The 21,095-nt window shown below is 39.7% G+C and overlaps 1 protein-coding gene across 1 annotated transcript in view; it reads left to right on the top strand.

Annotated features, from left to right (window-relative positions):
* Nucleotides 1-21,095, top strand: part of SCAPER (S-phase cyclin A associated protein in the ER) — a 137,540-nt gene that overhangs the window by 10,493 nt on the left and 105,952 nt on the right. The window contains exons 5-9 of the mRNA XM_084213515.1: nucleotides 3,972-4,169; nucleotides 11,914-12,014; nucleotides 12,459-12,575; nucleotides 14,444-14,604; nucleotides 20,566-20,828. Coding sequence (XP_084069641.1) covers nucleotides 3,972-4,169; nucleotides 11,914-12,014; nucleotides 12,459-12,575; nucleotides 14,444-14,604; nucleotides 20,566-20,828 — 840 coding nt within the window. The remainder of the gene's footprint in view (nucleotides 1-3,971; nucleotides 4,170-11,913; nucleotides 12,015-12,458; nucleotides 12,576-14,443; nucleotides 14,605-20,565; nucleotides 20,829-21,095) is intronic.

The raw sequence follows: 21,095 nt of genomic DNA, 5'->3' as shown, positions 1-21,095 counted from the left end.
TTATCTTCCTCAGCCTTTCCTTTTGGCACTTCCCAGCCTCTGCACACATGACTTATTGGCATTGAAGTTATTTTAAGGAAAGTGCTGTTCAATAAAATGATATAGGATAGTCTTGCTGAAGTATGCTGCTTATACAAGGGCTGCCTTTTTTCCTAATTTCTAGTTAAAGGAAATTTCTTGACCTCATGTGTTAGTGCCTCAAGTCAGTATATCTTAATTTGGAGAAGAGTCCAAGTGAGTAAAATTTCTAAGAGTTAGGACTGGAAAGCAAGTTTGAATGAGAATTGTAAAGAAGACACTGCTCCTATTTTTATTCAGTTTTTTTTTCTCTGTGAATGACAACCTTTATTGCATTAATAAAGTAATACCTCAATCTTTCCTCATGTTTAATATTTTTAACCACTGGTTTTCTTTGATTCATGGATTTAGCCATTTAATGTTTTGAGGCAGCCTGTCAGAATTTGGTAATAAAGCATGTGGAAGATGTTATTTTTTGAAAAAAGAAAAAATGTTCTGCTTCCATAGAGATGTATTTGCATCTTTAAAAGGCAGGCCTTGCTTTCCCAGTTCAGTTTGGGAGCTGTGTTCTCTGCTCACACACTGCTGCAGTGCAGGCACGGTGTGTGCTGGTTCCCTTGGTGTGGCAGGGGGGTGTCACTGCTGTGCCTGGGGCTCCCTGTCAGGGTGTGTGTGCCCCAGAAGAGGGAGGTGGAAAGCAGTGTGCACTTAGGGTTCTGTCTGACCTGGGGGGTATGTGAACCCTGAGTTTTCAGGAGAAAGCTTGGTTGCTACTCAGCCTGGGGTTGCTGTGCTGAAGCTCCTGTCACTGACACAGTGCATTCCTGGTGGCTTTGGTTAAGGTTTGAGCACTGCTGAGTGTCTGTGCATCTTGGCATCTCAATTTGGCATTCAGCACCTTCCCTTCTGCTGCTTTTCAGACACTGGATCCTGCTGTAATTGGTGGCTTTTTTGGCTGTTTTGTTGAGCTTTCACTTTTAATTTTCCTTTACATATAAATAAATGGGCCACTAATCTCAAGAAAATAAATTTACAAGAGCTGTTTCATATGATCTTACCAACCTCATCTTCCTTTCAGTAGGGTGCTGGCAAATATATATTCAATAAATTTTGGCATCCGAGGAGTATAAATATACATGGCATACTTTCCACAAATCCAAGGCAAGTTACTGAAACTATTAGGAGAAAAAAAAAAAAAAAAACAAATTAAAAAACACCAAGAGATTCAGTTTAATATCACTTTCATCATTCAAGCTGGGTTACTTGGGATGTTTCCATGTCTGTTAACTTCAAAGGTACATCAGCTTTGCATCTTCTGCACTGGAAGGTTTGAACTATCACTGCAAGTTAAAACACTTTTTCTAATTTAATGCTAACCTGCTTGTGTGATAGTGTCTGCAAGAAATCAGGTAGGGTAGAGGGTTTTCTCCTTTCAAAGGTGTTCTACTGAGACCCTGAAAGTCTGCTTGCAGGATAATGATGGAACTGCTGTGGCTTACAGAGCCTACACAAGGTGTTTTTCTCCTTCAGATATGGCTGACATATCAGAGAGACGATAAATGGATGCCAAATACAGCAGATGGATAACATTTATTGCTAAATATCAAAACATATTCTGTGACATTGTCTTTTAAAGATAGGTTTGAACCTGTATTTTTCAGAGTGGGAATTATGCACGTTTCCCATTCCAAAACTACTGATCCTTTTTATCAACAGTATTATCTGAATGACTGTAAACCTAATCACTTTCCTCAGGTCACATTCTATAAATACAGACAGCAATAGGTAGCACTGTTATTTTAATGTAGCTATTTATGATTCTGTACTTGTGCTTGCTTCATTATAAACAGTAGTTTCAAGGAGCTATAAATTAGCCAGAATATAAGCTTTGCTTTAAATGTTTTTACACAAGGCCTCAGTCTAGGAGCATCTTTTCTCCCAGCAGTTTGTTAAAAGGTGACTTATGTAATGGAAGAAAAAATATGAAACCCTTCTGAAATTGCTTTTCATTGGTTGTTTATGCCATGCATCTTTCTGAGCATGACTCTCGTGCATACATTAACTGGGGTTCATCTAGAGTACAGTTATAGCACTTGGAGATATATGTAAGGGTAGCAGAGATGTTGGTCTGATTGTAGTAAATCAGGTGCCCATTCTTCTGCAACTTAGAGAAAAATTAGCATCTCACCACCAAAGCAGATGAGAGCATAACCATTCTGATGGCACTGTGCCTCCCTCCCTAAGTGCAAAGCGGAATTTGTTCGATGGTGTGTGATACAGGACAAAAAGGTTTGAATCCCAGCCAGTTGTTTTGAAAATGCCAATGTTCCTACTTAGTGATTAGATGTTCCAAGTATAAACACTGTGTACTGTCATGTGTGGTATCAGTTTCAGCTGTTCTTACTCAGTCACCAAAGCAGAGCATTTAGAATGGAACCCTGCAGGAGTACTCCAGTAAGAATTGATGTGCTGCAGATGCATTCCTCAGTGGCCCAGTGCATCAAAACTGCATTAAAGGTGCTATTAAATACATGAATGTAAAAAGCCCACCCAAACCAGACTGCCTTATCAGGTAGCTAATAGCTCCAGCACGACATAGCACACAGCTGGTGTCACTTGGTGCTCACTGAGCCTGCTTGTCCACTGGCTATGGAATGCACAAGCTTGTGATAGCAGCCTTTTACAGTTTGTTTTCTTCTGTGGGAGAGAAGTTTGGGTTTGATAAGGGCACAGAACCAAGTGGTGATTTGGTATTTTTAGCCAAATAGGTGTGTTTCAGAACTCTTTGGAATATCCTGCACACCCATCCCATTTAGCATGTTTGTGGGGGTACCAGTTGTTGGTTTTTCTGGGTCTGGGTTGAAGTCACTTGGGACAGTAGTTTGTGTTCAGACTCAGGTGTTTATTACTTCTTATCAGTAAAACAGTCTCATTATTGTGAGTTCAGCAGCTTTTCATTGGAAGGCACAAAATGGCCAACAATCTCTTTTTAGGTCTTCTAAGACGAAACTATCCAATTAAGACTTGACACATAGATTATTTTCCCTTTTAACCCAATGACTAATCCCAAAGAGCCCCCAATGCAGACTTTTCTGCCCAATTACAAAATGCCACCCAAACCCATGAAGAAGAAGGAAGGAGAAGCATGAAGAAGAAATCCAGGACAACACCCTGTGCCCTCCATTTTGCTTCCATCCACAACTCTCTGGTTCGCATTTTAAAATCCCAAAACCTAAATTTCTCACCAAGTGATAAACCTAGACTGCTCTCTATAATCTATTTCACACTTTTGTGGGTTCTAGTCTATCTTGAAATCTGGGAAACTTTCTCCATGAATGAGGGTCAAAGGCAGTGCTCCCCTGGGGATCAGGACACCCCAGAACAGACAGAAATAGTCCCAGTGCCCTGGATTTCCACACATGTTGGCTGTTGCCTGCACCTGTGCAGTGAAGCAGTACTGGGTCAGTTAAGTCTGTGTTTTAGGGTACATTTCACTGGCATTAACACGTTTTACCATGAGAGTTTAAAAACAGTCATGCCATATGTAATGTCTTGGTAATAGAATTTCCCTGTGGTGGAATATTGCTGGTATGTTTTTTAGTAAATTGCTGTTTTCACCTCTGGATATACACATCTGTCAGAAAAAGTAACACAGGATACGGAATTAGATAATGTGTCTGTCCAGTGTGCTGAGAGACAGAGTATCTCACACTGTTGTGGAATGCAAATACTACAACTGTCAAAGAAACAGAATCTAGTTGAACATAAGTGCTGCCTGTGTTTAAGGAAGTGTGTGTTAAAAACCTCAAGTGAGTGCAATGATGGAGTTGTCTTCAGGGAAGGCGTTCCTGTTTACAGGTGTTTCAATATGTTGATGAAAGGTGTACTGCACAGAAACCCAACTCTTACCACGCTTCTGTTTGTTGTTTCCCCTTGTACATTCTTGTTTTCAGAACAGTACCTTGGACTGTAAATTAGCAGCAGCAGGAGCTGGAGACAAAAGCTTTGACAAAAGCCCGACCAAGACCAGGCAGCCTCGGAAGGTGGATCTGCGGGCTCGCTACTGGGCGTTCCTCTTCGACAACCTGCGGCGGGCGGTCGATGAAATCTATGTCACCTGTGAGTCAGACCAGAGTGTGGTGGAGTGCAAGGTAATGCTCCAGCTGGCCTTTGCCCATCTGCCTTCTCTCTGGCTTTTTAAAATATTTTGCAAAAGAGGTAAATGAGGAATTAGAGCTTCAGAAACATGTTACTTTTTCATTTGCAATTTGTATAGGCTTTTAAATAGGAAAGCTGAGAACATATGTAATCATATTTAAGAAAATGCTTTCATCTTGAGCAAGGGCTAATTTTTAAAGTGTATAAAATTTGTCTTGTTGTACATGATACTATTAGAGCTCAGCTGTTTCAGATTTTCTGCTGAAATCAGATTTTGTACATTTTGAGTTCTGATTTTGTTATTTTTGTGACTAAGCACTGATTGATTTCTTTTTCCCAGTAATGTCCTTTACTGTAGGTGGCACTGTTGTAGTTCAGCCTTTTTCACATTCATTTGCTTGCTGTTAAGTGGCTTAATTACACACTGCTCCCTTTCTGCAGTGATAGTTATCACTCTTCTCATTCTCCCTTTGTTAAGAAAGTGATTGGTGGTCTAGTGTAAGCAATGTCTAGTTGGGATGTCACTGTAAGACACTTCCCAGTTTCAGATAACCTGGATTTGTTATAGCTTGTGTATCTGTTTCACATTTTATTGTGATTTTTCTAGTAGGTCTTTAGAAATACCCTTGTCATTTAATAAAAATCACTCATGCTTTGGCAATGGAATTTATCACAAGCATTAAGAGAAGTCAGAATACATTATAAAAGAAATGTTAAAGAGATGACTTTGTTTTCATATTAAACATGGCTGGAAACTCAACACATTCTGGAAATGATTATCTAATCACTGTAAAAAAATTCATATATCAATTTAAGTAAACTTTTTTCTTATCCTATGCATCTCATTCTCTGCTGTAATCAGACACAGCCAAATTGCTTTTGAGATTAGTGTACAAATACATTTCATTGAAAGCAGCTTTGAGAACTGAACAGTAGCTCAGAGGCTTCCAAATCTCTGGTTGGTCTAACACAATTTAACATTTTGTTGCTGAACTGTCTTCCTGCTCAGGAAACTTTCTGTAGAATTTTTTGGTTTAAGAAAGTCAGCCAGCCTTGCATTGTAATTAAATTAGCATTTTAAACTTTTGTGACTGAAAGAACAGAAGTGTATTTGTGTCATTATCACATATTTTGGGGGTTAGATATCATTCAACATCTTAATCGGGCAACTTGATCTGCTTTTGGATGGGGATACGGCGTAGCCTGAGTGAAAAGTCCTCATTTTAGCAGACTCTTGACAATGATGTATGTATCTGTGTGGATCAGGTTACTTGTTTGCAAAACAGAGGTGAAAAAACCCAAAAATGAGCAAACAGGCCCGTCCAGTGTCAAATGTTGCGAAACTTATGTAATGTTCATGTTACTCTTACCTTTCAAAAGATCCCTTTTCTCAGCACAAGTGTGCCTTACCTAAGCAGCTGGAATATGTGTTTGTGCTGTGGTCATTTGTCTGGGATTTTCTTTTACAGGTTGCTCTTAAATGATGGCTATTCTTTTGATAAATTACTATGATTTCTGTTAATTAAGTTATGAAGTGTGAAACTGCTTAGTCTTGCAAAGAATTTTTACTAATAATGTTTCTCTTCTATACATTCTATTATTTGTCATTATTGTTTTGACAGACAGTCCAGTTTCTCCCATTTTGACTGTTGGACATAGGTGGGAAATAGTATTAAATAAGAAACCAAAATGGTCCCACTGCTAACCTTTCCTTCATTTTTTAAAGTGGTATTTTGAAAAATCCTTTCAATTAAGATAAATTCACATTATCAAAAACTTCCTTCATTTTGACTCTTTAAAATTCAGTCTGGATCAAATGGGCAGGTTCTATGCCATGTAACCATTGTACTTGTATAAAGGTTGTCTTCTAAGAAGACCCATGCAAAAATGAAACATGACAACTTCTGGCATTTTAAACTTCTGTTTAACCTGGTAGAAAAGTGTTAGCTGGGGGGTTTTGGTATTTTGTGCCTTTTGCTCTCCCCTGTCCTACGAGCTGTTGCAGTTTTATCGATTGTGTTGTCACTGAAAATGTTTGATGTTCCCCAGTGGGAGAGGGCTCTGGTGGCTGTTTGTGGTTGAAACTGCAGACAGAAGGGTTGTGGTGAGGATCCAAACAGTGGCAATGTGTGTAAGAGGATCAGTGCTTGTGTGTATTTTCTCAGCTTTGGACTCTGCTGAAGTTGGTATTGTGCTATTGATTTGGAACTGAGAACTCTCAAATCATGTATGTAGATATATAGATATGGCTTGGATGCTTTTTGGGAAAGGTGTAATGAGCATGGTTGAATTGTTTCTGAAATAAATGAAGAGTTCTCAAGTTTAAGCATCATCTTGCTGTACATAAATCAGCTTGTGCAATAGTGATAAAAGATTAAATATGTCCTTGTAGGTATGGCTGTAACCTTCAACATTTGAAATGCAAATTGTGCAGATATTCTCTATATTAGCTGGGGTTTTGTGTGGCTGATGTTTATAAGAATATTTTACCTACTATTTTCTAGGTTTGGGTGGCAAGTGTAGGCAGAGCAGAAATGGTAATGCCTTTAAATCTCCTGCTGTATGATAAAAGGTATTTAGACCAAAAGATTTGTAGATGGGTAGAAGGCAGATTCTGTAGTCAGTTTTGGTTAATGTCTTCAGCTGCTGTTCTTCTATGATGTTTTCAGGTGTCTCAGCAATTGAGTTTGTATTTATATATGTGTGTATGTATATATAAATAGAAACACTGCACACTAAACCCTTTATTGATAGAGTTTGAGCAACTGCATCCAACAGCTAATGATACAGCAAGTATAGAAAAACATCAGACTACCTTTAATTTAGTTTTGGAGGTTTCTTCCTCCTAGAATGAATTAACAGCTTCAGCTGTTCTTTTCCTTACAAAAAAGCTGAAGTTTATAATGTAAAAATTTAGTTCTCTATTCTTTTTACATTGCTGTTTAGCATTACTTAGAGATTGTACAATCTCTTGTCTATTCACCTAACATTAATTTCTGGTGTGTTTCTGGAAGCTTTTGGCCTTCTCTTGTTTCTGAAGCTTACAGATACCTTCTTAAATCAGTCTGGTTCAGTGAAAACAGTTTCATTTTGCTTGAGATTCTTATTCCCTTTTATGAAATGGAAAATTCAGCAGTGGAGTTCTGTTCTGCTTCTCACAAACAGCAGAAGGTGAAGAGATGGCTAAAGACTTTCATTAAACGTTTAGGCACACTGCATGACATCCCTCTGTGAAAGAACCGATTGAATCAATTTTGGCTGAGGCCCTTGGGTCAGGGGATGTCTGTAGAGGGCTTGAGTTGATTGAGGCCTCCCAGGAGCAGGGAGGCCCTCCCTGAGGGATACTTTTGGGCCTGGGTCTGCAAATTCCACTGATTTCACTCTCTCCCTGCAGACTGAGCACCCTGCTCATGCAGCTGGGCCATTGGTGGTGTTTGGGACAGCCAGTACTGAGCTGGAGTGTGGCAGAGGAGTGCAAGGCTGCCACGTAGCACTCACTCACAAAATACACCTTCTGCCTCTGAATCTGGGGATATTTACCAAGAGTACATATCTTCCTAAAGAAATAGCTTATGGCTGTGTTGTGGCAGTCTGTGCCCAGAGAAAATCTCTGGGAGCATTCCTGCTGCCTCTTTATGGACATTTACCTTTTCATTCGTTGTCTTTTTCCATGGATAAGTCAACAGAGAAGGACAAGAAAATGGGTTCATGATCAGGCATTCAGTCTTACAGATAAAAAGGGATGAGGTCTTTCAAATTGGGGATCTATTCAGAAAAGCCAGCATGTCTTTTAGTCTGGGTGTCCCTGTTCCTGCCTCTCCATCCTTTGCATCAGACATATGTGTGTATTTAAGTTTTGTGTGATTGAGTCCCTGCCGTGCCACTGCATTCATTCTTCTGGAGAAAATTTCCTTTGGAAATGGTTGTGGTCCTTTGGAGCACATCCTTGTCAGGCAGGGGATTGTGGCTGCCATGTTGAAGGTGCATCAGTGAGGAGCAACTGAGGCCAGATGTGGTGCATTTAACACTTGGGTCTAGGAGACCATGGGCTTGCTTAAAATATTGTTTGTCACATGCTGAAGTTGATATAAGGAGAGTCCTTTGTCTAGAGGAGCTGCTCCCTTTCATCCTTTCCCAAAGCTGTAAGAATTGCTTTGACAGTCATGTTGGTTGAACCAACCCCAGAGCTGGCTTTAATTATCTGTAATTCAACTGTATGAAAAGGCTACAAGGAATTTTTGGAAGCAATTTTTGTGTCAAGTTACTGAAACACCCAGTTAACCTTGAAAACATACATTTAAAAAAAGAAGGAAGTAACTTAGTTTGTGTGCTAAAAGCATGCTCCAGCATAAAAAAAATTGAGTTTATTTTGGTAAATACATAAACTAAAATATTCAGTATAGATAATGAAACAGCATAAAGTAGCCATGGTTTGTAAAATAGAACCCATATTTCTAGCTTGGCCAATCTAAAGTACAGATGTGGTGACTGAATTAATTTCCCTGATGCATGTACATATTCCCTGATGCATCTTTTGGGATGGAGTAACCTTAAAATCCTACAGTCTTTGGTGCTTCCCTGTTTGCCTCTTCCTTGTTTGAGAACTGGAGAATCGATGCATGAAAGGACATTTCAAAGAGGTTAAGGGCTTTCTGAAGTGCATTCCGTTCTTGACAGTGGGATTTCCATGGGCCTATCGAGGACCCGAGTCCTGGTTGAGGATTATTTCTGTGTAGCTGCTCTTGAAGATCTTTGTTGGTTACAAAGTAATTTAAAGGATCACCCAGTTCAAGAGGCTAGAAGTCCAGCTTTGAGATAAATACAGGGCAACCAGAGTGATGAATGAAAGCTGGAGAAAAGAAGGGAAAACAAAATAGAAACATGCAGAACCGGTGGTCAGAGAATTGCTGAGAACAGAGAGGAGACGGTAACAGAGTTACATTGTGTCTGGTTGGAGTTTCGTGTCACTGATTTTCCTTGCAGGGTTGTTTTCAGCAGTATCGCTTTCTTACTTAGCTCAAGCTGTCTCTTTAAAAACCGTCCGGGATGGATGTGACCTTGAGAAATAAGGAGCTCTAAAACGGTTCTGACTCCAGAGCAGCCTTTCTGTCAGCAGCCTCGAGCAGTGCAGCTTTGCCCTGGCTCAGCCGGGCTGCGGGAGTGCCGCAGGTAGCGCGGCCGCGATGGAGCCGCCGGGATCCTGTGTCAGAGCACAAAGGGACGGCGCCGGCCCGCCTGCCCTGCGCCAGCCCCGGCTCCCTTACACACCAATCGAAGCCGCTGCAGCCCATCAGGGAGCTAATTGGTAATTTTAGCTGGACATCTATATGGAGTTATCTGCGTGCCTGCAACGGCGCTTTCTGAGCCACTTTTGTTCTGCTCCATCCTGCCTGACAAAATGGCCCTGATGGCTTTAGGGAGAGAGATGTGCATCAGTGAGTGTGGGGCCGCTCCAGCTGCTTGTCTTGTTTGTATTCCCTTGTTCATAAAACACGGCTCGGGTTACAGCTGCATGGGTCTGCTCTGATCATTTCTGATAATGTGGAGCTAAACATTCTTTAAAATAGGTTAAACCATTTATTGTGTTTTTTTCCTGTGCCAGCTAACTTCAGAAATATAACTCATATTCACGTTAATTCTTTTTTTTTTTTTTTTCCTGAGGAATATGTAAGTGGCTGACTTGAAAAATAAATTATTCAGAATTAAATTTTGCTTTCTATGCTCTCATTGTTAGTAACAGTCAGCACAACTTAGCATGGGCTAACCTAAATGGACGTGAATTGGATTAGAAAGCTGAAATTTTATTAGTGGAACAGAAAAAAGAACTGGTTGAGACACTTGAGTTGTTCATTTCTTGTAGCAGACTTTACTTAATTATTTTGGTGCTGTAAACCAACTGCTTTGTAAGAAAGATTTCTGTTAGCATTTTTGGGGAATATTTCAAAACAAAGAGCAACTTCTGCATCAGCAGTGGGATTCTGTTTGATTTCCCTCCCTGGTGTCTGACTTTGTGGTGCCCTTCCCTTACAGCAACCAGCATATGCTCTGTGTGTGTCATAAAGAGTACTTAAAAGGATACTCATGCCAAAACTGAAGCTGAATTTCAAAGTTAAACAAAATTAATATAAATCCATATGATTTTATATGAAAAAGCATTTTTCATGTGTTAGAGGTCTTTTTTTCTGTTAAAAGGAGAATTAAAAGTAAATATGTATGGGATGTGATGTTGCAAAAATGTGCTTTAGTTACCTGGACTGTAGGAGGAGAATATTTTTACTGGTCTTGGTGTCAAAGGTTTTACTGTTAAAGTTTATAGTTATACACTTAAGAACCAATACTTTCTCACTTGTAATTGTTCCCAAAATTTCTAAGTAATAATTACTTTGAGCAGAAAATTTATCTTATTGCCAGCAGGAATGGCTTTGTAAAGAACTTGTGAAACAGCAGCATTTTGTCATAAGTGTTTTTCCTTATACCATACAATTATGCCTGTACTTTACATTTTGCATGTGAAGCTCATTTAAGTTTCATATTCAAGCTTCATTCCTGGATTTTGGTTATTTTCAGCACGTTGTCACGACAGAGTACGGGACACATTTTTCTTGTCTGGGAGCGAGTAGTTATGAAAGCTGCTCTTTCTGACTGCCATGAGCTCAGGCTCTGTCCCTGGCAGAGACATTCATGTGCTGTGTTGGTGATATTCAACTTTGCTGAGGAGGTGCCTTGGGTCTGTGTTTGTCATGTTCAGTCAATGATTTTTGAGTTTATATGTGGAATATAAAGAATTGTTCCTTTCCCTGCCAGTGGCAGCAGATAGCTGTAGTTTTTCCAGGTGACACAACTGAGAGTTCCATGATATTATGTTTTGCTCTGCCTTGCAGTGAAAAACTGGTGCCATTAACTGAGTAGAGGCAGCTTACCTTGAATTTTTCATGATTTCTGGATGTAATCTGACCATACCATAGGTATTACACTCACATCTTTGTGCCAACTGGGCATCAGTAGACACAGTCAATAATTTCTTGAAGTTAAGGGTGTTTTGATCAGAAACAAGTCTCTACAGCCACTGCCATTTTGTCTGTGCTTTTCTTCCTGGTGTAGTGTGAAGTTAATTGATATGTCCTTTTGTAACAGTTAATTTTATTTGTTGGAGACCAACGTGTGGTTCCAGATTCAAACTACTTCATCAAAATTTTGCATATTCTGAGTAAATCTCCAGCATGCCCACATAGTTTCTGACAGTGTATGTTTTAATCCCACCCAGGTTCTGATGCTGTTGCATTTGTGTAGTTTTGTCTACTTTTACTTCACAAACAGATTAATTGTGATATTTTTAGTCTTCCACAGACCTGTTAGGTTTTATGCAGTTTTGCTTTCTTGGTGATGTATGTTCAGCATATTTCAAAAGATAACTCTGACCAGAAAAGGGGCATGAATAATGAAACAGGTATCCTTATGTGTGTTAAGGATCATTTTCCTGCAAATCTTACCATTTTGTCCTTACACATTGATGCTGACACAGATCTTGAAGAATGTGCACCTTTTTTATTAGGATAAATGTTTTAATGATTGTTCACATAAAAATCTCAATTACCTGGGCCTTCTTGTTTTCAGGGGTTTTCCTGGGTTTATTTTTAATGAGAAAGCTAAATAGTAAATGTCCTTTCTTTTCAGTTCCTTTATTGGGGTGGGGGATTGTTTTTAAATAGAAAGATTGATGTGATGGTTGCTTTTCAGGAAGTCCTGATGATGCTTGATAACTATGTAAGGGACTTCAAAGCATTGATTGATTGGATACAGCTACAGGAGAAGCTAGAAAAAGCTGATGCTCAAAGCAGGTAATTAGATTTATAGTTTTTTAATCTGAAGAGAGAGTAAAGTTCACAGAAAACTTCATTTTCTAGCAGAGCTTCAGCAAATAGAACCAATTTTCCTTTTGGACAGAATGGGTGTGAGCACATTTTATGTGCATTGTCACTGTCACTTAGAAGTAGAGGATATTTCCAGTCCTTCCCTCATCTTTTCCTTTTCAATGGTTGGTTTGATGCTTTGATCTGAATTTGAAATAAACATTGTAGTCTTGAGAAGAGGCATTATTTTGGGTATGGGTCTGGCTAATAGGATTTGTAGTTAGTGTAGAAACAATTGCTAAGATGAATGATTAAATTCAGCAGGATTTGTTAATATACTGAGCGTTTGTTGGTTCTAGTTTTGCTTTAAGATGATAGAGGAAGAGTTATTGTGAATTGTATTTTTAAACTTTTTCTTTCCTGGGTTTGCAGACCAACTTCACTGGCTTGGGAAGTAAAGAAAATGTCTCCAGGACGCCATGTGATCCAAAGTCCCTCCACAGACAGGATTAGTGTGACATCAAATGCTCGAAGGAGTTTAAATTTTGGGTATGAAACCAACTAAGAAGTTTACTGAAGCTAAAATAAAGATTAATTTGAAGCAAAGTTCACGAATGCACTATTTTTCTGTAGTAATCAATGTATTGTTTTGTTGTTATTAAATCATATAAGCAGTTTTTTGCATTCCTAAAAAAAAGCCCATGATCTGTAAAGGAAAATCCTATCAAGGACTTACTTTTTCCTGGCTTTGTAATACATTTAATTACTGGTCATTACAAAGACCTGAAGATAGAATACTGCCAGTGTATTTCATGTGATCTGTTTAGTACTCTCTTCTCTCTACAAATCAAAGGTCAGAATGTCTGTAACTGGCATTTTAAAATTGCCAGTGTGTGCAATGTGAATGGGCAGCTGAGTGAGCATAAGTAAATACAGATCAGAGTGAGTGTAAAGTGAGATTATGGTGATTCTGATGCGTGGCAAAACTGATACTAGTTCAAATGTGGAGCATGTTGTATACTACAGTAAAAAATCTTTTACTTCTTGAAATGAAATTATCTGAAAGCAGTTGAACAAAAATGTGCACAGATTTAGAGCAGCACTGCCTGGTCAGTCTGTCTCAGTGTGAAGAGTACAGATGTGTGCAGTTGAAATCTCTCTCAGGGTGTGTGCTGAAAAACAACAACCTTCAGGTTTGTTGGGATCTTGGGAACACACTGCCCAGTGTCCTGAGTGCTTCCATTGTCCTCAGCAGAGATTGATACTAGACTGTTTGAGCAGCAGCTCTGAGGATTGAGCTCTCTGAAAATCAGATATTTCTACAAAAATACTACCAAGTATGTTTGGTGTAGGCCCTGTAGGTGAACCTGTTGATACCTGCCTGACAACATCAGAGAGGTGTCTGCTGAAATGCCTGGTGGTGGGGAGAAAATATGCACAAGCACTCAAATGAAGCACTTGAATCTGGTGTAAATCAATGCTCTTTTATTTTTATTAGAACATAGCAGCTCAGCACAATCAGTCATTCAGCTAAACCTTATTTGGCTGCTATCACCTGTTGCTATTGCTGCTGGAGCTGTTTTATTCACAATCCCAGGGACATGATGAGAAACTGTGTGTGTCAGAGCAGGGAACAGCAAGATGAGTTTTCTATCCTTCACACTTGCAAATTTGTTTCTTCTTAGTGTGTGTCTCAAAGCAAGGCAACTCCAGAGTGCTACAGTGTTTTGTGTGTGAGAGAGAAAATAGGATGGAAAATAAGGGCTGAGACATACTTGGTGCTAGAGAAAGTTTTGGCAGAATGCTAGGAGTTACTAGGAGAGGAATAAGGAATAGAAGAAATAGTAGTGGTGTACCTCTGTAGAAATGAATGATTCATACCTGTAGTCATTTTCACATCTTCCCCAAAGCAGTGTAGAAACAGTAGGAAAAGTACAGAAACTAGAAACAGGGACAATCAGAGGTATCCAACAGCAAAAATGCAAAAATAAAATAATTTGGAGAAGAGATAACAAGAAGGATATGTGGAAAATGAGTAGGAAAATCTGTTCATTATTTTTAATCAAAAGGAATTGGGAGTACTAAATGGTCAAATGCCAGGCTTGAAATGACAGGAGTATTTTTCAAGACTTAGTATGTAGAATTTATCATTCATTGCTTTGGTTGCCAAAAACATTAATGCCTTCAGAAATTAGTATCACAACGATTAAATTTAATCTTGTTTATTAAAACCAAAAATTAATTGAGCAAATTCCAACAACTTTTCAGTGTAAATTGCTGCACGCCGGAGAGTTTGCCAGAGGAGAGGTGGTTCTGTTCAGCACTGTTCTGATGGTCTCAGAGACTCTGATGAAGCTTTCTAACAAACCATTCTGTTACTTGAGCAGACACTAAAAAGAGCTGTGACTTTCATTTAGGAACCCTGCAGTGACAATTTCTGCAACACGCCTGGCTCCCTCGGGTGTAAGTTGGGCCGATAAGGTAAAAGCCAACCATGGAACTAAAGCTGCCAATCCTGAGCTGGCAACAGCACAAGCCTGCCTGCTACCGCCCGCACAGAAGGCACTGCGGAAAAATGGCAAGTCCCCTTCTGTGGCCTAAGTTATTTTCACAAACTCTGTGGGGTAAAGTGAATTCAGAATGTGATGACCTGTGTTCTAAGCAAAATTAAACCTGGTTTTGCAAAGTACGGTGTTTAAATTCAATGTGGAGGTAAAAGATTCGTGAAGCCTTTTATTGCAATAGTTAAGTGTGAGACAAAAGTGTGTTTCCATGTGAAGGTAAAATTCTGCTGCATTTTCACAAACTAGAATTTGATCTGTTAAAAGCAGTTTGTAACATCCAAGAAGCAAAAGGTCTTTGGTCACAAACTGCCAATCTAACTGACTGCAAGTTGGGATGGCTTAACAATATAAAGAATAATGCATGTCCAGGAGTCTGGGAAGAACTCAAGATAGTTTTATATGTCCTGGAAGAACATGCTGTTAGAACTATGCTGAAGTAACAATTGATGTTTTTTTGGAAGACAAGAGTTACCACATTTAGTTATGAATTTTTTCTCTAAAGATGCTCTTTGGAGAATGCTTGATTCAGCATCTTTTGTCCTAGAAAAGATTGGTTTAGTTGCAGACATAAAAAACTACCATTTGGTTTATAAAATTAGTTTCTTTGCCCTGGATCTCTGAGATTGTCTTCAGAAATGAGTTATTTTTCATGCATGTGTGGTCTCAGATGACTTTCTGCAAAACCATCAGGCAGGATGTAGAAATGGATTTTCTGAAAGAAAATTAAAAGTGTGCCACTTTTTTTTTTAAGTTCCAGGAAGTGCATGTATCTATTTCAGCTAGTTGTATGTTCAACCTAGGAGTAGTAGAAGCCATGTATGGTGACTTGCAGACTTGTGGCATATCTTGGAAGTAAAACACCTTTTCCAGGGGTCTTGCAGTGTAACGTGAATGAGTTCAGGAGTGGGTTCCCATCACAGCCATACTCCATGGGCTGCTGGCTGAAAGGGGCATCCTGGCTGCTGCCTGCATGAGGGAATAGGCTGTGTACAGCTGCAGTGAGCTGCTTAGAGAGCAGGAGCTGTGTGCCTGAGTTTTCAGCACTGTAGTTGATGTGTAATTCCACTTTTGAGATAAACCAGTAGTTGATGTTGCTTGTAACAAAAGCTTTTTCTGGTGGTTGTCGCTCGTAATAGAGTGACAGGGCTCCAAGCTGTTGCTAAAATACCTTTATTAGGTGTTCTTGTGCATAGGGACAATGTTATTAGCTGCACAGGGAATAAAAGTGATCTGTATTTCAATATGGATAATGTATTTTAGGAGGCTAAGAGGAAAACAAAAGACTTTGTTACTTTCAGAGGCTTTTCAAGGGCTGAAGAATCAGTGTTGTGCTGTGTTTTATTGAATGTTTCTTTCAGCTGACGAGCTCCAAAAAGAGAGAAACCCCTTAGGTCATGTAGTACTGGCTACAAGTGTTCAGTAGTCTTCAAATCAAATGTAGGATGCAACCCAGACTTGAAACATTTCATTTTAAGAAGTACCAGTCATTTCTCTAGACTTTGTTTATTCTTAGGAATCTCTAATTGCTGACATTGAGCATTGGAGAATTTCAGTGATTTGCTCCTGGCTGAATTGTTATGTTTTTAACAAATCAAGATCTCTGTAGGAGCGTGTTGTCCTGTGTGTGGGAGATGGAATCACTTTGGTAAGATCCAATTATCTGAAAACAGAAGAAAATCTGTGAAGTTTATGTGAAGGGAGCCACAGGGGCTCTTCACATGCATTATTGAAGCAGCTCTGAGGCTCGTGTAGCTGCTCTGCCCCTTTCCCAGCTAATGCACTCCCAGCTGTTTGGGACATGTGGGCCTTGGGGGAAGGATTCCCCTCCTCCTGTAATGGTCCCTTGCCCACCAAAGCCCAGCTGGGGCTTACAGCAGCAGGATTTCCCCAGGCACTTTTTCTCCAGGGGTTTCCAACAGCATTATCCTTAGGTCTCACAATGGTTTTCTGACGTGGATGAATGGTATGATACTGTATCTGTTTCATGGTTGATGCAATTTCCAAATTTAACTAAGTAAGCCCTTAGGGAGAAAGAAAATGCATTATTTCTCCATATAGTTCTTTAATCTTTCCTTTTCTGAATGCATAATTAAATGAAGTTAAATCATCTTATCTCATTTCCCTCATTAAACTTACTGTTACCCTCAGTATTTTAATGAATTTTAAAAAATTGTCTTTCATGCTTGGGTGTTTTTTACAATGTGAAATGTAGTCTCTTCTTACTGTCTGAGCAATTTCTGCTCGTGAATTCCCTGGTGCTTGTGGTAAAAAGGGAGATGAGTAGTACAAGTTTAGAGTGTGAATTAGAAATGGAATAGGTGCTTGCAATTAAAATAATGTTAATACAGGATTTAGGACAAAGAACAATCTAGAACATGTTCTGAGAAGCACTAAATTTTTTTCTGCTGCCTTACTTGAAATCTGGTTGGTTTTTATTGTTATTGCTGTCATTATCATCTTCCTTGTATGAATTGCTCCTGTCCCTAGCTGTGAATAGATGTTCCCTGTCATGTACCTGAGACCTTGCAGGATGTCCAGCCCTCTCAGGCAGCTGTCCTGGTTTGGGCTCAGATGGGGATGAAGTTTATTTTTTTGGGGGTTTGGGCTGGAACTCACTGGCAAGTAAATTTTTTGGAGGGGCTGTGCATCTCCTGAGGTAGAACCCCCAGGAGCTTGCAGCCAGGTGCCTGGATTTCTGCTTGAGGTGTTTCCAGTGAGCTCCTTGGGCACTTCTTCCAGATGCAGCAGTTTCCCAAGAGCCTGGAGGCTGGGAGGGCCCCGAGATGACAGATGGCTTGTCACATCCATGTAACACAAGAGCACCAGGGACAGCCAAGTTCACATGAAACTGGAGAATGATCAGGGCAGGCAAATGAATTATTCATTGACAAAGCTCTGGGAGTAATCAAACCCAGCATGAGATATGTAGCCTGTGGAGATGGCTGCTGGGCTATAAGAATTCCACACAGAGGGCAAAAACATGGAGGAGATACCTCACTGAGTATTAACTTTGTCTCTCATTAGATGTGATCTAATGTCAGTAGACATAGTAGCTTTGCAAACTCTTTTTTAAAAACGTGCCTGGAAGTGGCTGAATCCTAAACTGCCTGGTGAATTGAAAGGAACAGAATCTTCTGGTGCCCTGTAATTGTCAGGTGGCATCACACTGTTAAACTGACTCCAGGTAGGTCAGGAGTCTGAATACGTCCCTGAATTAAAAACTGCTTTGTCTTCAGAAGTCACCAAACAATATTCTTTCAAATGCAAGTATTTCTGGGCTATTAAAATGCTTGGTTGAGTCTTGGGTAATAAATATGAGTCTAACAGTGAACAAATGCAAATTAAAAATTGAACATGTATGGCTTTTATGAAAAGATTTGATCTTACTTTAGTAAGTGTGATTATGGTTTTTCTATGCTCTGAATAATTTTATTCTGATTCATTCTGTCATTTTAGACTACTAAGAAATATGCCACGAGACAAAGAACAACTAGGCAAGACAGGCAAGAATATTCTTTTTTGGTAGAATAAGCTTTAGTAGATATTAGTAAAAGATATTAGTATGATTATTAACATACATTTATATGATTAATATATCTTATTATTTATGTTTAGGTAGTAGATACAACAAAAGGGTATCTTCTGATCCTTTTAATGTAGAAAAGATGCTTTTATGTAAAAGGTGACTTCAATTTTCAGAACAAATAGAAGTGAAGTGTTTCAACAATCTTGTTTTGCAAATGACAAATGGAAAGAATTGCAACCCAAAGGTTGCTGCAGTAAAGCAGTTATCTCCTGGTGGTTTTTTGGTTGATTTTAGCAGTTCTTCTGAACAATCTCTGCTGTCTAAGCCAGATACAGCAGAGTCCTCGTGGTGCCATTGGTTCCTAAAATGGGTGGGGTGGGAGACAAGGTGCCTGGGCAGTCCTTGTCCCACAGCGTGCACAGCCAGTTGCTGCACAGGCTGTGAGCTTTCTGCAGTAAATCTGGTTGTGATTTTAATTCCTGGGGAATGGAACCCTGTTCCCTGGAGAATGCTGCAGGTACCATTGCCCCTGAGAGGGCAGTATGTTCCCATCACTAGGTGCTGTAGGTAATGTTTTTTCTATATGAAGATAAAGAAATGAAAAGAAGGCCAAAGTTGCCTACAGGGGTCAAATGGGAAGTCTGTGGCAAAGGAAAATGTAATAGGTGTTTTTTTGACTGCTGTTCTGGTCAGTGGGACACACTGAAATGTGTGCAAATGCACGTGAGGAGAGGGAACAAAGAAAGGCTTTTTGCAGACTCTGGTACCAGCAGTGATCTGAAGAGATCAGCCATATTCACTCAGACAGTTTGGGAATTTTGTTTACTTGAAATTACACAGTAATTTTTCTAGAGTGAAACTGTCTCAATAGTAAAATACCAAATTATTTTTTTGTATCTGTTGTTGCCATATTGTTGAGGTTTGTGAACAGTTATATAGTTATGTAAAACCAGCTGTTGCATGAGCTGCTCAGCAAAGATAAATTCCAGTACAGTCCTGTCAAATTCCTTGATACTCAGGAGTTACACCAGCTGTTGGGCCAGGCTGCTGTGTTTCATCCTGAGATCTTAAGAGAACCTCACAGTTAAACAGCAGTGTTTGTAAAATGCTGCATGCCAAGGGCAGCAAAGGATGAACGTGCCATCAGTTCTGGTTTTGGCTCATTTCCAGTTTACTGGCTACTGCTGCTGTTGGACAGCAGATCAAGTGCACCTAAAGGCTGTTTTGTCCTGTTCATATGCTAAACCTTAATGTTTGAGCTCCAGCTCTGGTCTTTCTGCCCGAGCTGTATGGCTATCTTTGTTAGTAAAAGCTTTAGATATACCCAGAGAATTAATTGTTTATACAAGCTGTATTCTAGATTATTACCCTCTGTAAAACAGTGTTGGGATTTTTTGCATCTCTACTTCTCCAGGTAAAAGTCATCTCCTACACCCTTCTCCTCTTCTCATGTGAACAATCTTGAAAGCAGCTTTTACCAGAAGTATGTTGGACAATATGTACATAGTTAGTTCTTGAGTTTTTTGCAAGAATTTTTATTCAGCACATAGACAGGCCTGAACTTACCTTTCACACTTGTGAGTTGTACTGTCAAGCTTCAAAAAATCACTTACAGTTGTTTCAAGATGTGTGGGAAATTACATGCTGCTATTAATTGCTGGCCACAAAAATGTTACAGATGGAGAAGGAGTTCACCTTGAAATGTAGAAATCTGGTCACACCTAGGACCTGATGCTTCAGACAGGCAAATGTAACTTTAAATGGTTTTCAAGTAGGTACCAATATCAGGAATGTTGATCAGAAAGTTGTATGTAACAGCTATATAGAAATAAAAGAAAATTGAAGAAAACTGCTTTTCTATTTTCTCCTTCAGCTTGCAGTTCTATTCTAGCAATATTTTGCTATTTCCTGGAATCCAGGAAAAGCAGTTTTCTAAAAGCTGACACCAATTAGTGTATTTTTATTAGAAAAAGCTGTAAAGTCAGCACTGGCAGAATAGGAAGGATAGTGAGCCACCTTTCTGCTTTCCCTGCTAAGTTGTGCTATTTTGTGTGCATTTGCACTTCCACAAAAGGCCTCTAATGTTACTGTTGCTGCAGAGAAGAGCAGACGATGTTGCTTTGTTGTGCTTTACCATCTTATGAAATTGCAAGGAAAAACGTGGCAAGCTTAAGTCCACCTTGCCATTTCCCACACCTTTTTGTGCCTGAGCTGCTTCACTCTGCAGCAACAGAACGTGTCCCTGAATGGAGTTGTCCTGTAATACCAATAGCATTCCTTGAAGTAAAAAGCTTTGCTGAACAATATCTCATTGATTTTTTTGGTATTGATTTTTAAAGAGAGCATTTTTCTCCCACAACTTGTGTAATAGTGTAACAAAATAGTTGTTTCTAATGCTTCTGTTGGGAAGTGTTCCTGTCTGAGAGCAGGGGGTGTTTTTCTCACGTAGATCGGAAGGATGCGGAGGGCTGGGAGACGGTTCAGCGTGGCAGGCCCGTTCGGTCTCGATCCACTGCTTTGGCAGCAAAAGCTCCTGCAGCTGCAGAATCATCGAAGTCCAGAGGTGACAGTGACAAAGAAAACGTCATTTCACCACCAGCAGAGAACAAGCATGGGAGCTCAGTCACTGGCAGTGCTGCCTCTGAAAGCGCAGAGCTGGTGCAGAAGGATCCTTTGCATCACTCCGAGGGTCCCCTCACTGAGTCGACTCAGGTCAGTACGTCAGTTTGAACTGTTTTCTAACCTTAAATCTTGCAGCTTTTCTTCAGAGCATTTTCTAAAGGTGGTTTTGGCTAAAAGTTTTGTGAACTTACTGGATGGGGAAGGGCTGTTCAAATAATGGTTATTTCAGTTACATGTATGGAAATGCAGTAGGATGTCAGCACAAGCAGGCTGAGTAAAATTGTGATGCTGTGGACAGCTTTTCCATGTTTTCCAAAAAGTCAGCACTCAACACATCTCATACATAGATTTCAGGTA

The sequence above is a fragment of the Fringilla coelebs genome (genome assembly GCF_963513975.1).
Source record: "Fringilla coelebs genome assembly, chromosome: 12".
NCBI classification, from domain to species: domain Eukaryota; kingdom Metazoa; phylum Chordata; class Aves; order Passeriformes; family Fringillidae; genus Fringilla; species Fringilla coelebs.
The sequence above is the reverse complement of the archived record's forward strand: the minus strand, read 5'-3'. Positions and strand labels throughout refer to the sequence as shown.